This window comes from Physella acuta, unplaced genomic scaffold, assembly GCF_028476545.2.
Source record: "Physella acuta isolate Inbredline_101_S28 unplaced genomic scaffold, ASM2847654v3 ptg000905l, whole genome shotgun sequence".
Taxonomy (NCBI): Eukaryota; Metazoa; Mollusca; class Gastropoda; family Physidae; genus Physella; species Physella acuta.
Window position 1 is genome coordinate 28017 of NW_026732422.1, and position 17118 is coordinate 45134.

The following is a 17118-nucleotide window of genomic DNA, read 5'->3' on the forward strand; positions in this document are numbered from 1 at the left end:
CAATTTCAATAGTTTTGCCGTGAAATTACTAAATTAGCTGTTTCTTAAACAGCACAAAGCTTAGTTTTCGCTTTGAAATGCTTCATTGTTTGACCGCATACATAGTGGTCCCAAATTGCTTTAGCGTAGTTAAAAACCTGCCAATTTATGTTTTGCGAGCATTTTAGCTGAAGCTAGGCATCGCTAGTGTAAATGCCTAATTATTTATTTTTACTTAATGATGTATTTCAGAAAAGGTGGACGCTGATTATTCCTGCAATGATACAAAAAAAGTTCCCTGTGGTGAATACGGTTTTTGCCGCGACAAAACAGAATTCTGCAAAGATAATGAAAAAGTTGTGTCGTGTTTTCCACCAGAGATTGCGCCAGAAAACCTGCTTGAAATGTGCCAACAAAATAAACTCAACGTGTCGTGGCTGCAAGACGCCTCATGTACTCAGGCTTGTGCGACAAAGTTTGGCAGCAATATTTTTAAAAGTTGGTTTAAATATTCATGTTTCAGGATGATTCTCGTGATAAATAAATGTGTCATTTCTTAAAGATAAAACAAAATCTACATTTCAATCATTCGAGCAATCGAGGCAATATCATTTTTAAAGTTTATAGCCAATACAGTTAACGATAGTAGTATGCATGCAGTTCTCTGGTTTGTTAAGTAAATTACTACTTCTTCGTTTGCTTTGCTTTTCTCTGGTACATCTTTTCTTCTTGTTTACATATATACTTAGTACATCACGTCAGTAACAATTTGGTCGTAAACTATTACACCACATTTATAAAACACGTTTGATGAAATCAGAGTGTAAATAGGGTAGGCCAGGTAAAACTCTTGTTTACTTAACTGGAAGGTTTCGAACCCCATGGCAAATGAATCTCGGTAGCTGGGGACAGCAACCCATGTAGGAGAGAAAACTCTAAAATCAAACAATTGCTGCCTTGAAATTTGTTGATGGGTTGACAAAAGCTATGGAAGTAAACCCAAAAAGAAAAGCAGCCTGAAATCAGAGTAAACGACCTACATGGCGCATGACAAGTTGACACTTAATTGTTTAAAAAAAAGTTCAAACATTATAAATAACAACGAAGAGGAAGAAGAGTATAAATTATAAAAGTCTAAAAAGTTGTTAAAATATACATAAAGAAGAAATAGAAATAAAATTAGAATATCTAACACGTATTGCGTTATGTGCTTAATGTATATTGTTTTGAAATTATTATATGAGACAATTAAAGGCAGTTTAATAGAGTTTCAAAAAACCGCCCTGTATTGGTTGTCATCAAAAAAGCACACTGAAAATACAAATTTACATTATCTGATTTTATATTTTTACGATTGAAGCATCTAACTTGTGATGGTTAAAATAATTGAACTACACTTTCTCAACATATTTAGGCAATATAGGTGGTGATCATCAGAATAATAGTTCAAAAGAATGTGATTGTTCGAAGGATGAACTTACTTCTTACATCGGAATCCCAATCTTAACAGTTATAATTATAATACTGATAATAGGTAAATATTTAAGAACTTTTTGTAATATTTCAGTTTTCTACTTTGTGCGTCAACTGTGACGAGCCAAATTTCATTTGTTATGCAATCCTTTTAGATATACAATTCTATACTTCATATCAAATGCCTAAATTTTATAAGAAAGTAAGATATTTTATGTTTTTCGTACATTATTAGGATCTTAAATTGAACGTGTGAACATCCATAAGGACCTTACCCCTTCCAGTTCACACGTCATAAAAAGTCTAAGAGTGGACGTCATAAATAGATGACACCAGAGTGACATTACATTTTTTTTACTGATTATTGTGCTCATTTGTAAAGAATTTAATAAATGGCTGCAATTACATAAAACCAATTTCCAAAAATTGGATAGCAAACATAACCCATTCCTGTATCTCATTTTCAGGTTTCATTGTTTACCATTGCAGGTAGGCCAATGTACTTGTTTAGACTAACTAACAATTTTGATATTTTCTATTAAAGTTGTCTGAATCGTGCTGAATTTTGTATTATTGTTGTTGCAAATGGTAAATTTTCCCAGATGTTTCCTTATTTCTTTTTAAAGTAAACGATTGCATGACATCTATATTTTTAATCCAATGTATCTACATTACTGGATTTGGCTTTACATTAAACCTACAGCAAGTAATTTCTTTGTATACACTGATAGTCACACGGCTTAGTAAATTTTAGAAGAATAATGTAATGTATTTGGTTATACTCATTCGATTATCGTCAGTGCTTTTATGTTAGAATTAGAGGGAAACGGCCAAAACAACGTCAAGCGAATCAGCATCATACTAATGCTACCCAAAATGGTACAGGTAGGTGATTGTATTCTTACTTTCTTAATGAGAACTTCTATTCTGAGATTTTTATTTATATATATTAAAATGTATGATATCAATGTGTATTAAGTTGTAAAAAGAAATAATGTATTCAAGTTTCTTATAAAATAATTTGGCAATACAAATAACAATTGCAACGTCGTTGGTGCTTTTTGTCTTGAGGAATCTATAAATTACGAAATAGAATTAATAAAAAAACGAGCCGGCCCGCGGCATAACATACGCCGCTATTCAGTTGTTGTTTTTTCTACCTTTCAGTAATTCAAAATTTGTGAATTCGACAGTACCAACGCTGCCACTGAAAATATTTCTTTAAAACACTATAAGTAGCTCGTTAAGGACCATAACCCCCCCCCCCCCCCCCCCCCCATTTCCTTCCCCCCTCCCCCCCCCCCCCCTACGTTTAAAATCGTTGGCTCTGCTTGTAAACATTTAGAGTGAACACGGCTCACTAAAACCATGTAGGGGTGGGGAGGTAGGGAGCGCGTTTGCAGCTTGTTTTCTAGCGGCTCCCAGAAGAGAATTATATATATAGATACTTTCAAAAAATAGCTAGCAAAACTCAACGATTTAATATTATATTTAAAAATGTTTCAATTATTACCTTTCATGTTTGAGTCACAAATTCAACAGAACCGATGCTGCCCAACCCAGCAGAAGATACCACGGGTAAAGTACATTTATTTTTATCACTTTTTGTAATTTCATATATTGCATGTTGCATGAAGTGCAGTAAACACATTTCTGGTTTTGTATTGTATAATGTTTGGAATCTCTTATAATTTTTGATAATCAACTATTGAAATCACATTTGATAAATTATCTAGATATTTTGTTATAGATCTAATTAATACGAAAATAAGCAATGAGGAGTTAAAAGGTATAATTTTTTATAGTAAAGTGATAACACTGTTTCAGTGTCATAATAGCTGGTCGTAATATAAAGGAGAAACAAGATAAAATGTATGTTCGTTTTCCTCGAACAATGATACATTGTAAGCAATACTTGAGTAGGCCTATGTTTTATCTATGTGATTAATACCAATACACGGAAATACATCTAACCGCATTTACAATAGATAGGCATTTAAAAAAAAGTTTGGTGCAGTAGACCGTCCTTATAGATTGACAAGTATTATTCTAAGCGAAGTATAACACTGAGCAAGTGTCAGTTCGGGCATTTGTCGCATTCGGGCAAGTGTCAATTCGGGCATTTGTCGCATTCGGACAAGTGTCCATTCGGGCAAACGGCATTCGGGCAAGTGTCTTTCGGGAAAACGTCCGGCTCCCAAAGACACGATAGGCAACAATAATCGTTGACTATATCGAATCAGGCGCGTCCCCTGGCGCCCCTGCAGAGTTCGATTTTGGCACCCTGTGCTTTCAGAATGACTTTAGCTTAATAACCCTTATAATCTGACCTCTTTCTTTGTGGAGGGTATCGCTACTTTTATAATTTGTATACTTTGACTTTTTCCGGTGTCAGTAGCCCCATCCCCAATACATGCCCTGGAAAATTATTTTTTTTGCTATACTTGTTCTAATTTTGCCGGTCATTTAATCTGTTGAACACTACCTTTTTGCCGTAAGGCCGGTAACTTGTACTGCTACGAAAAGTGCCTTTGAAAAGAGAGGCAAACGAAAAATGTTAATGTTGAAGAATAGCTGTTTAACACTAGCAGTGGCAGTGAGGATGGCGGAGAGCTGAGTGGAATGGATGAAAATTATTTTTAAAAGGACACAATTAGCGTCCCAATGATCCACTTGGTAGCAGTGTTTCTTCCAGACTTTTTTCTCTGGGGGGGCACTTGAAATCTTCGGGGGGGGGGGGGGGCGGTAAACTTTCTTCGGGGGGGGGCGGACACTGTTAAAAGTATATATTTTCTATATAAATTATATAAATTTCATTTCGTTCGGGGGGGGGGGGGGGGGGCAGTAAAAAATTTTCGGGGGGGGGGGGCTTCGCCCCCCCGAAGAGATGCCTGGAAGAAACTCTGCTTGGTAGACAACGTGATAGATAGATAGACAGACTAGAGTGTGATTTCAAATAACGCTAAGGTTGAAAATAGCGAAAGGCGGGGCAGCGATTACTTTAATCATACACGGAATAATAAGTTTCAACTTTGAAAAGTACGATTTACCCTCCCCTAAGATACGAATATTACAAAAATAGTTGGACTCATTGTAAATTAAGCTATATAGTTACATTTAGATATTTGGCCTTAACAATTTTACTAAACATTATTTTAAAATCTATATTATAAAGATGAAATGGACTCAGTGTCTGTGACTTGTGGAACACATGCATTGTGTAAAGAATTACACATGATCCCCTTTGTGTAATTGTTTTTTTAATTGTTGGTTTTTTTTAAATTACATTCTAAACGGATGTGTAGAAATCTCAATAATTTTCATTTTTGAAATAATTTTTTACTTTAAGCTTAACATATTAAATGACGTAAATAGTACTGAACAAAATCAAACTAAATGCATTAATCTTAAAAAAACAAAAAAACAACACATTTGTTTCCGTTTGTGTTTGCATTTAAGTTTGTATTTATGTTACCGTTTATGTTATGATTTTATTTTTTGGTTTAAGTTTGAGTTTAAGTTTATGTTTGCGTTTAAATTTACATATTTTAGACCTTTAATTGAACATTTTATACAAAACCCGGGCAGTGTATAGTATATGCTGGTTATAGAGTACACAATTCAGGGCCCTTGAGAGATAAGTTTATCTCAATTGCCATTGCAGGGCCTGGCGGCTACGGCTTGTATTTAAATAACGTTGTATTTTAGAACAGTAATATACATTTCTATTTGCACAGTTTATCCCCACCTACTTACATGTTAACCACAGAACGAAGTCCACTAGACAGACATACTAGTCATTCAGTACAAGTGGTTCAGGGTGAAAGTAATATTCGTGCTTGTTTTTACCCGGATACAGGCATGGTATTATAAGACATTTATTCAGAAGGGGTTAGTGGCGTCCTTTAAATTTCCGGGAAGAAATCGGCAGTCGCTTGTTAAAGTCGGCCAATATATTTAAAAATACAGTGTTACACAACTATCATGGGTGATATTATTGTACTTTAAAGGCAGGTTACCTTACGTAAAATTGCATTTATTTTTCAGAAGTGTAGGAGAAGAAAACATCAAATTAAGCACACCATTAATTACATAGAAACAAACACAAACGCAAACGTATGCATGTACAGCTGCAGTAACAAGTGAAAATGGAGACTACACAAAATGAATATATTTTTTTTTATCATTGTACTTATTAAATTCACAGAGCACATCTTTTGTTTATAGTTGATATTGTTTTACCTTTTTATTGTAAATAAATATGTTATTCAAATACTTTGCTAATTTGTAAGTGTTTCTATGAATGTGATTGTATTCCGAATTAGTAGAAACGACTGAAACGTGAAAAATATAGTGATAAAATAACACCATACTTAAATTGTTGGTTTCATTTTAATTTTAGCTTAGTTTTTCAGAATCAATCTTAATCTATCAAGATACTGTTCGACTATTGTATTTCTAATGATTTGAAATTGAAACTACTATCACTAGTCTTAACATTGTATTAATTTGTATATATTCTATATAAGATAATCTCTTATAGCGTACATTTTATATGTATTTTTTATGAATAGCAACACTAAATAAAATTATTAAAAATGATTAGGCAACTTGGCTTTATAAATTCGTGACTTTTTTTATCTGTTTGATTGTTTAGTCTGTATGAGCTCGCACACTTTCGATTTCATAAGATTTTGCTTTTAGCTGTCAAATATGAAAAAAAAAACTTTCACTTTCGATTTCACAAGGATTTATCTTTTAGCTATCAAACATGATAATAACAAACAAAAAAAAACTTTCACTTTCGATTTCACAAGGATTTAGCTTTTAGCTATCAAACATGAAAAGTTAAATTTCTTTTTAAAAACTTTCACTTTTGATCTTAGTTAAAACATTTTTAACAGTTACTTATTACTTTTGCTAATTCGACATATAGCCTACTGCAAACAAATAAACGATCTACATAATATGTGTATGTGCTGATTTCCGTAACAAAAGTCTCGCTTGTTTCATTAGGCAACTGTGTTAAAAAATATTCAGTTAAGAATATAGCATCTGTATTACATGAGATGTAGAGTAAATTATTCTTCAATAGCTTTTTGAACTACGCATGGTGTGTCTCGAATTTCCGTGTTTAAAGAGGTTAAATATAATTACGCTTACTAATAACATCACTTCAGAAATTTTAAGCAGCAGGACTTCCGTGTTAACATAGTGCTTAAAGCCATAGTTCAAAATCTTAACAAAATTAGATGAGAAGTTATGTTTAAAATCGATTTTAAAAGAATGAAAACAGTATTACCGATATTTGTGTTACTCGTAATTAAACGGAGTATTACAGGTAAGAGAATTAAGCTACATTAAGATATGATAGCTTAGGGAACATAAAAATTCTACTATTTAACGCCTTCTATCTTTTATTACAAAATGATAATTTAATAAGTTAGCAAAAAAAGCGTTAAGCCTTTTCTTATTGTATTATCTATATTATACTTCTAAAACTCAAGTTTGTTTTCATGTTTGAATTTTTTTTTTTTTGGTTTTTTTTTTTTTTTTTTTTTTTTTTTTTGTGTGTGTTTGTTTATCCGTTTGGTTACAGAAGAGTATCTGCACTAAGTGTAGAGCTGTACAATCCGTAATTAGTTAGAGAACATTTTTTTAAACAAACTGTTAATCGCAAATTAATTTAAAGACGTTAATTAATTAATTGATATATTCATTGGTAGATTAACCATATTCAGAACAATGACTTAGAGGGACGTTTCATGATTTATTTACTTTTTATAAGAATAATGGCGGCTTCCATCGAAGATTTTGTTGCCCATTCGCAAGTTTAAAGCATTATAAAGCTAATTTTCTGTAGCTTTAACGATGCCTCCGTTTGCTATTTTTATTAAGTTTCAACACTATTATCAATTTTTAACAGTTCTTTTTATTTTAGAATACAATAAATTTCTCTAGATCTACAGATCAGCTGTCGGAGGAAGAAAAATTTATAGATCTAGAATCTAGGTCAAGCCAAAATAAAATTAGTTAAAAATAAAATCAATTATAAAAACACGTAAAATGATTGAGTTTCTCTATTAAACTATTTTAGTCCTATTGGATATAAATCTTTGCTTTTTAGCTTCACGGATCATCTAATTCAAGAATATAAGGGATTTATTTATCTAGGCTCTAGAACTAGAATCTAGATTGTCTAGAACTACGGATTTACTACGGAAAAACTAGACTTAACCAAACCAGTCGTAGAATCTAGACAACTCTAGATATCTAGATATTGATAATAATGAGTTTCTTTAATATACGATTTCAGACCTTCATTTTTTTTAATATAAATCATTGTTTAGCTATAGAATTAGCTAATTTTGGATATAGGCCCCTAATGTATTTTAAAATAAGAGGGCCTATTCGCGATAACTGGTTTCTTACTTTGCAGTACATTATAGTACTAATTCTACGTTAGTTAGTCATCTCGACATAGTGAAAAAAAAATTTCAATTTTTTTAAACGCGAATGATAAAGTTGCCTTTCGGGACCTCGCGGGACATAGGGCAGGTGAAGTTGAGTTTATTTGTTTCTGTGTCCTCAGCATATGAAGGAATAGCGTGGTCATAGCCATGCTCGCCCGAAATCCTTTTTTTTTAACGATAAAACATGTTGTCTAAGACTTTGCAGGACATTGGGCAGTTGAAGTAGAGTTGGGTAGGTGTATAGTTCACCTGTGACGTTAGCATATGAAGAGATAGTTTGGCCAGACCCATGCTCAGCCGAAATCTGTGTTTCAAAAGACAAAAACATGTCTGATTTGGACGGGTGAAGTAGAGTTGCCCTGTTTTTGTAACGTCAGTATATGAAAGGATAGTTTAGTCAGACCCATGCTCAGCCGAAATCGGTGTTTTTAAAAGAAAAAAACGTCTGAGGTGTGACGTCTTTTTGAATATGGGGTCTGGTTTTTTATGACGATAAGTTACAGACGTGATGTTTTTTTATGGATTACCCTCAAAACCCACTGTTATCCAAGGAATGACGGGTAGTCTAATTACTATTAAATATACCAATCTAATAGTAAGTACAAAACATAATAACATAGTTGAATGCATTATTACCAGTTGTACACGCATGTGTACCCGCTGAAGAAGGAACTGATTATGTACTCACGGCTCCAGTCTTGGATAGAAATACACACACTCAGTGGAGCCGGAATGATGATGTTATAGGATCATGTAATATTATGCAGGCCTGTCAAACTACTTCAAAAGACTTTAGTATTACATTCGAAAACAACAATCGTTTCAAAAGCAAACTAACGATTCACAATGTAACGAGAGCTCCACCTATGTTTGCGGAGAGTGTCTGGAAATTAATGGACGCCACCCAACTGAGGGAATTATATGTCTGTGATTTAAAAGTATACGGTGAGAGATTGAGCTTTATTAATTAATTGTGAGACAAATGGGGGGTTATATATGTAGAGTAATAGATTTTGAAACCTAATTATCTTGGATTAGCAATAACTGTCTACATGGAGTTCCCTTTATCTTTTACCGTTGGTACCCAAGAAACATGGGGCAATAAAAGTAGGGTTCGTCTTTTCTATACTACATGGCATACATGGTGATAATATGGCAAGAACTATGCCTAGCCACCTTGGTTTTCCTGAACATGAGTCAGGTACCCATTAGCGCTGGGTGGACTCAGAATCGAAACAGAATCGAGGTCCCTTGCTGTAATGCAAATTAAGCAACATTTGTTTCAATATCATTTTTTATTAACAAAAAATTGTAACTTAATTATAAATAAATAATATCTCAAGAGGCTTATTTCAATCGCTCTTTTCCCTATCCACCCACCCCTTCAAACAACTAACCTTCCATGCCATAATATAAGCGAAAAACATTTTTTTTCCTGAATCTCAGGTTAAAAGACATCATCAAGGTCAACAACTTTCCACATAAAAATTAAAATTGCTAATAGAATTTATATTGTCATTCATCCTTTCCTTTCTTAATCTCCTAAACATTATATTTTGTTTATCCCTAAGCATAAAAAAATCGTACACCTCTCCCTCTACACCATAGGATCATTACTTCACTTGTCTAATAGAGGAAATAGTAAAATGTACTTGGCAGTTTAATAGTTGTTAAAAATCAAAGGTTAAAGTTTAAGAATGATATTGTCAAAATCAATCTACAGCAGGGTGGACCCAACCTACATGCTCATTAGTCATTGACGCCGATGGCATGAACATGACATGTTCATTACGAAAAACGTACCCATCTATTAACTGCAATAAAGAACTATTTAGAGATGCGGTATGTGTTTTTCCTTTATATTTATCATTAGAGATCATTCACGCATTCTTTTTAAAACATAGTGAGTTTATGCTAACATTTTATACTTTTGTTGAAAAATGGAAATTTCCGATAAGTTAAACATATATAAAGACACATTTACATTGTTTTTAGCCAAAAAGACCTCATGCCATTATGTAAATATATATACATACACAAATTATATATATATATATATATATATATATATATATATATATATATGGTATATTGTTATATTTGTTTTTTAAGGTTGAATACCATCAACTTGGTCAAATGAAAGTCGTCAATGATCCAATATCATCTACCTTACCTTTATACTATTACTCATGGTGCAGTTTATTTGTCGCTCGAGAATGGCTGAGGACAGGCTTATACACATTCAATCTTTATTTAAAACCCAAGTTCGCTGATTCATATTTTCACCAACATTTAGTCCATCGAATTAGTTTAAAAAGGCAAATTGGTACTTGCGATATTTAAAATATTTTTAAAAAATAAAGCTTAGTTAATAAATATGTTTTTTTAGATTTGTATCGTACAGCTACTAGTTTGCTTAAATTAAATAAATTTAAAAAAACCATATATTTAATAAAATCTTAATTATGACTCTTAGTATAATTTCATTTTAATGTATACTTTTAAAAGTACAAACTACGTACACAACACATTTATGGTGCAAAAATAAAAATATCGGCGAATGAAATTTAGAAAATAACGTTGTAATAATTAGTCATCAGCATGCATTTTAAAAGACACTTCAAATTAGAAATCTATTTGAAGGTAAACAAGTTTCACATTTGTTCTTTTATTTTCCTAAAAAATAAAGATAAACCCATCGTGTATGTGGATGCTAACTATACCATTCAAAACAGCGGAAAATTTGTGTTGAATTGTGTTTGCAAACTATCAACTTCTGGTGGTGAAATTGACTCAGAAATAAAATGGTACCACAGACGACCAAATGGAACACAAGCCATAGACTCGTCTGTGATTTCATTTGAAATGGAGGACAATGTTGAAGGTAATGTTGTATATAGGGACCGATAACAGAGGGATCTGACAGAAGCAAAGCGTTTTTGAGTGGGAGAGTGTTCATAAAAATATATTCATATATATATATATATATATATATATATATATATATATATATATATATATATATATATATATATATATATATATATATATATATATATATATATATATATATTTATTTATTTATTTATTTATTTATTTATTTATTTATTTATTTATATATATATATGTGCATGTATGTTCATGTTTGTATTATAATGATCCTAAGAACGCTAAACAATGTTTTTAAGATTCTGAACCTAAAATTTATTATCCCAGCCTTCAATGACACTGAAAACGTAAAAAAAAAAGCATCAAATGAGCGGATACAAATTAAAATTGTATTCGAGTAACTAAAATAAAGCTAACATTAGCCAAATTTTAAAACATTTTTCAACAGAATTTAAAAAATCTTTTATTTAATCCATAAACGAAAAGCTATTATCTGTTTATTTTTATCAATAATCATTGCGTAACGTTGTTACTGCAGAGTATGATTGCTATAATAATATGTATTTTAACTTCAGAATATTACTGTCAAGCTGGTAATGTATTGGAAATGCAAAGTTCCGAAGTAAAATGTAAATTTTCCCATAAATGTAAGTTTGAGTGTATAATGTATTTTTAAACATATCACAATAAAAAACAAACTGAAATTATATTTTATTAAGGTATCTTGCAAAAAATAGTATTTAGTTGTTTTTTTTTAATGAAATAAATATCAAAACAAATACTAATTTTATGCTTGAATACTATTCACTTGATTAACTTTTGCACAAAACCAGTGGCTGTTATTTATACAAAAAGCAACCTTCGTCTTTAATGATGGAATAGTAGATCTCTCCAGGGAATTAAATAAAACAAATATAAAAATAACTTTAAAGCAAAAAGCTTTTAAATACACTTAAAAGAACGAAGAAGAGCACTGAAAATATGAAAAGAAAGTGACTTTGCTTACTTTAATAAAATGGTTTTGTTGCTAAAATATGTAAAAGATCACACGAGCGACCAAAACTATAAAGGTATTTTATATTTTTTTAATATTGTACTCTTTAGTGAGCTCTACTTTATGAAGACGACACGATTAAAAATATTTGCTTTCACTTTCAAACACTATCAGTAGCTTGCGATACCTAAAAGATGCATATTGAAAAGAAGTCGCCCGTGACCACAATTTAAAGACAACATCAAGCTGAGGAAGCAAAGGATTTTTCTTAATCCCCTTAGTTTCAAATTGTTTGAAAACTAGTTATCTGCCTGTAAACATTCGGCGTGAACCACAACTCATTAGACTGGTCTGGTGATAGCGTCTTGCTAGTTATCTCCCCTTCTGTTATTTGATATGGTAATTTGTCAAATGATCTCGAGCATTCAGTTTTTTTTATGACCAATTAGTTTCGACACTTAGTGGGCCTATCTCATAAAATTAAAAAAATAAATATTCATGCATTGTCATCGAAAACGAAAATTACTGGAAAATTTGAACGAAATTGCTGCATTGAAAGTCGGTCAAAATTGAGCTGCAGGATTTGCCTTAAATACACAAACCGACGGAGCGAACTAAATAGCAGATTGAAATTATAAAAATACCCATACAAACACAAACACATTATACGCAGTAAATCAAAGAAAATCTTTTTAGTTAAACTCACTATTTGTAAAATGATACGTAATTTTTTTATAATACCAATCATTATTAGCATTGTAATTTCATTATAATATATATATATATATATGTATATATATATATATATATATATATAAATATATTATTGTAATTTGTTTCAGATAATACAACGTCATGCCCACAATTTTTAAAATATCAAAACATTTCCAAGGCCCTTTCAGAATCAGCAACTATCACAAATTGCTTGCCATCTGTTTTTAAGCTGACCGAAGAGTTTTACATAGACGATCGGATATATCCTATCAATAAACCCATAGACAATATAGCTATAACACTAAGAGAGGACAAAAACGTACAGACTTTAACAATTGTTGTCAGTAACTTGACGAAAAGCGACTTTCGGCGTTACGATGTTCAGATAAAGTTTATCTCCGGCAATGGAGTAACTTATTCATTTATCATCAATCAAGGTAATACAGTATAAAAATAAATATGTTATATATACATATATAAATATAAATACAGACATATATATATATATATATATATATATATATATATATATATATATTTATATTTATTTATTTATTTATTTATTTATTTATTTATTTATTTATTTATTTATTTATTTATTTATTTATTTATTTATTTATTTATTTATTTATTTATTTATTTATTTATTTATTTATTTATTTATTTATTTATTTATTTATTTATTTATTTATTTATTTATTTATTTATTTATTTATTTATTTATTTATTTATTTATTTATTTATTTATTTATTTATTTATTTATTTATTTATTTATTTATTTATTTATTTATTTATTTATTTATTTATTTATTTATTTATTTATTTATTTATTTATTTATTTATTTATTTATTTATTTATTTATTTATTTATTTATTTATTTATTTATTTATTTATTTATTACTGAAATGTACACATATCAAACATTAAATTAACTGTTAAATGATTTTTTTTCTACAATAGTTTCAGAAACCAACAAACAAGAGAGTGCTTACAGTGCACTGATGTTGCCATTTGTTGGCTCTGTTAGTTTCCTTTGTCTCATTTTCATTTTTGTGTCGATTTACTGCATAAAAGGTACATGCACCAGCTAAATGTAAAACTTAATTAAATAATAATTATTTAAAAATCATATATATATATATATATATATATATATATATATATATATATATACATATATATATATATATATATATATATATATATATATATATATATATATATATATATATATATATATATATATATATATATTACGGTAAAAGCCCGAAGTGCGGCCAAAGACCGCATTGGCCGGCTCTCTTGGACAAAGCTCGAAGAACTTAAACTTGACAGCGTATTTAGTACATTGGCCGGCCAATGCACGCACTGACCGGGATGTCCTGGCCTATGTTCTATGTAGACTAAATTGTGATCGCATTTTCATTATTCTGGGTGCGATTTCATTGTGAGTAACGTATTGTTTGGCTCTTGTTTGTATAGCATTCTATATGCAATGCGACATGGACCAAAAGGACCGTCAGATCAAGAGACAGACATACCAGATGACTGCCAAAATAAATAATCGAAATCCTAATGGAAAAGAATGTGTGAATCAAGTTATTTCTGAACTAAAGAACATGTGGCCTGAATTTAAACTAGTTCACAGAAAACTAAGGCATAGCCAAAGCCAATGTTCAGTAGAACGTGCCAACTAAGATGTTCAAACATGATGATGACATGGATGTAGACAGATGAATCAGCTTATTGGGCTGAGAGTCTTACGAAAAACCGTAATTTTCATCAAGGAATCGAACAATCGCCATACGAAGCCTTGTTTGGATACAAAGCAAAAGTGGGACTTAGCACTTCAAATCTAACAAGAGAGGCTCTCGATAATATAGCTACTGAGGAAGATCTTGAGAACATTGCACAAGAAATGGAAGTTGTCATAAATGCAAAGACATCCTCCGCTAACACATCAGCTGCGTGACCATAATGTGGCCAACAGAATATGTGTAGTTAGTGAAAAATATTGTAGTGCAGCCCATTCTTGTGGATCCTGTGGCAACGATGTCCATGCAATATGCGGAATAGGCAATGAAGCAGACGAAGGGTATGGAGGAAAAAGGGAGGCGATATTGGCCAATGCGAGCATTGGCCGACTTCAGGCTTTGACCGTAACATATGTATATATATATATATATATATATATATATATATATATATATATATATATATATATATATATATATATACATACATATAATACACTAAACGTATGTTTGTAGTTAAAAGATGCACAAGCCGGGCTGAAGCACAGGCTAAAGTCAACCATTCACACCTGTATTCAGTTCCAAGTGATAGTCACCTCTACATGACAGTGAGGAGAGCTAACCCACAGATTTCTGAATCTGACGATGAACATTACATCGATATAGATCGTTTCGAAACAATAATTGATGGATCTAGTTACGATCACTATATAACTGTGATCAGTGGAGGTTCAAACTCTGAGGAATTACCAGAAAATCAGTACATTACGATAGATGACTACGAGTATATTCCATCCAATAATAACCCTGTTGTTATACATGAAAACATAGAAGTACGTGAAAATTAATCACTAAATCTTAAATGGAAAAGTTTGTGAAAGCTATATAAAAATAACAGTAAAATCGATTTGCCTTATTTATTATTTTTTTTTATAATTAAATATGCTGATTTAAAAACGAATTCTTCTGTTGATGACGTGATGGTTAAGAGAATTTTGTTTTCAATTTAAGACCTAAGGTCTTTTGAATACTTATCCATATTTGGCAGATGAAAGTAAGAATTAAATAACTTAAAAAGGGTTGAAAACATTTTAAGTTGTCATGGAAACCCTCCGCCCTTTAATTTTTTTGTAACATTTAAAAACGGTTAGGCTTTTTTATTTAAGCACGTATTGCAATCAAATTTAAACGGCTTATATTTCAGTATAATATTAAAACTTTTGTCCTTACACATTTTTAAAAGAGCTACGGGGCAGAATTTTAAAAGGTCTGAAAAGTCGTACCGCTTTTAGTATGCACAAGTTTCAAAATGTGCATGCTATTTACTAGAAACTTTTTTTCTATGCAAATCATCATAATTTTCTCGAAACTATTTTTATTTTAGTGTTAAAACAGCGAGCTGAGAAAAACAGCAAAAAGTAACTAGAAGTAGGTCACAAAAATATTATATATATATATACAATCTGTAAGGTCGATTGTGTGTTTCGGAGATTATGGGAAATACTATCATCAAATACCTGAGAAGTCCAACTTTCCAATGATGCCAAATACAATGTAAAGAGGAATATCAAACGTTTTGTATAGAGCTTGTAAGATTTGGAAATAAATGTTTATTTTTAAATTAATAGGGTCATAACAATAGTAAAGTTATTTTTAAGGTTATTATTTTCTTAGAAAAAAAGGACAAAGTATTCAAAAGTACATGAAACCTATTATGAGAAAAACCAGGAAATTTGGTGATTTTTTTAAAATGAGCGTGTCTCCTTTTTTGTTTATGTAAATAATAGAAATGAATATTGGTTAAATTGTATGCATAATTTAAAAAATAAACTTCTACTTTGAGGAAAACCTTAAAATGTCGATACTTAAGATATTATTTTCAATGTGTAATAAGTATATGTAGGATATATATATATATATATATGTAGTATGTGTAGGATATATATATATATATATATATATATATATATATATATATATATATATATATATATATATAAATATATTTATTTATTTATTTATTTATATATATATATATACGTGTATATATATATATACATATATATATATATATATATATATATATATATATATATATATATATATATATTTATATTTATATTTATTTATATATATATATATATATATATATATATTTATTTATTTATATATATATATATATATATATATATATATATATATATATATATATATATATATATATATATACGTATATATATATATATATATATATATATATATATATATATATTTATATCTATATTTATATGTATATATATATATTTGTATATATATATATATATATATATATATATATATATATATATATATATATATATATATATATATGATCTCACACAAAATATCCGGGACAAAATAGCTCACAGCGAAATATTTATAGTATTTAGGAACTTTTAGTACATTTTTAATATATAAATACAACCACACACACACACACACATATATATATATATATATATATATATATATATATATATATATATATATATATATATATATATATATATATATATATGTATATATATTCATATATATATATACATTGTTTGCTTTAAAATCCGTTTATTCATGTTTGGTGAGGGAAAAAGGGAAAACAAAGCTAAAAATAATCACAACTAGATTTACAAATTTTAGCTGTTTCATACATAAATCTTGTCTGAGAATTTAAAAAAACAGTTGGGATTCAGGGGGTCGGCGTGGTCGAGTCGGTAAAGCTCATGGTTGCTAAACCGAAAATGAGGCAGATGAGGCTCGTTAGCTGGGGACAGCCACATTTCTAGGAGAGACAACTCCAAAAT

The 17118-nt window shown here is 30.0% G+C and overlaps 1 protein-coding gene across 1 annotated transcript; it reads left to right on the forward strand.

The window, feature by feature from the left end:
• Window positions 1-237: 237 nt before the first annotated feature.
• On the forward strand, window positions 238-5944 carry LOC131953092 (uncharacterized). Its single transcript, XM_059316128.1, has 6 exons — window positions 238-477; window positions 1394-1513; window positions 1920-1941; window positions 2267-2337; window positions 2995-3030; window positions 5500-5944. Exons 1-6 carry the CDS (start codon window positions 384-386, stop codon window positions 5505-5507), a joined length of 351 nt encoding a protein of 116 aa, XP_059172111.1. The 5' UTR covers window positions 238-383; the 3' UTR covers window positions 5508-5944.
• Window positions 5945-17118: the final 11174 nt, after the last annotated feature.

Excerpts from the sequence above, each read along its gene's own strand:
- LOC131953092 (XM_059316128.1), top strand. The coding sequence starts at position 384 with ATGTGCCAACAAAATAAACTCAACGTGTCGTGGCTGCAAGACGCCTCA. Across the intron at positions 478-1,393 it reads TGGCAGCAATATTTTTAAAA|GCAATATAGGTGGTGATCAT; the intron begins GTTGGTTTAAAT and ends CAACATATTTAG. Across the intron at positions 2,338-2,994 it reads TGCTACCCAAAATGGTACAG|AACCGATGCTGCCCAACCCA; the intron begins GTAGGTGATTGT and ends CAAATTCAACAG.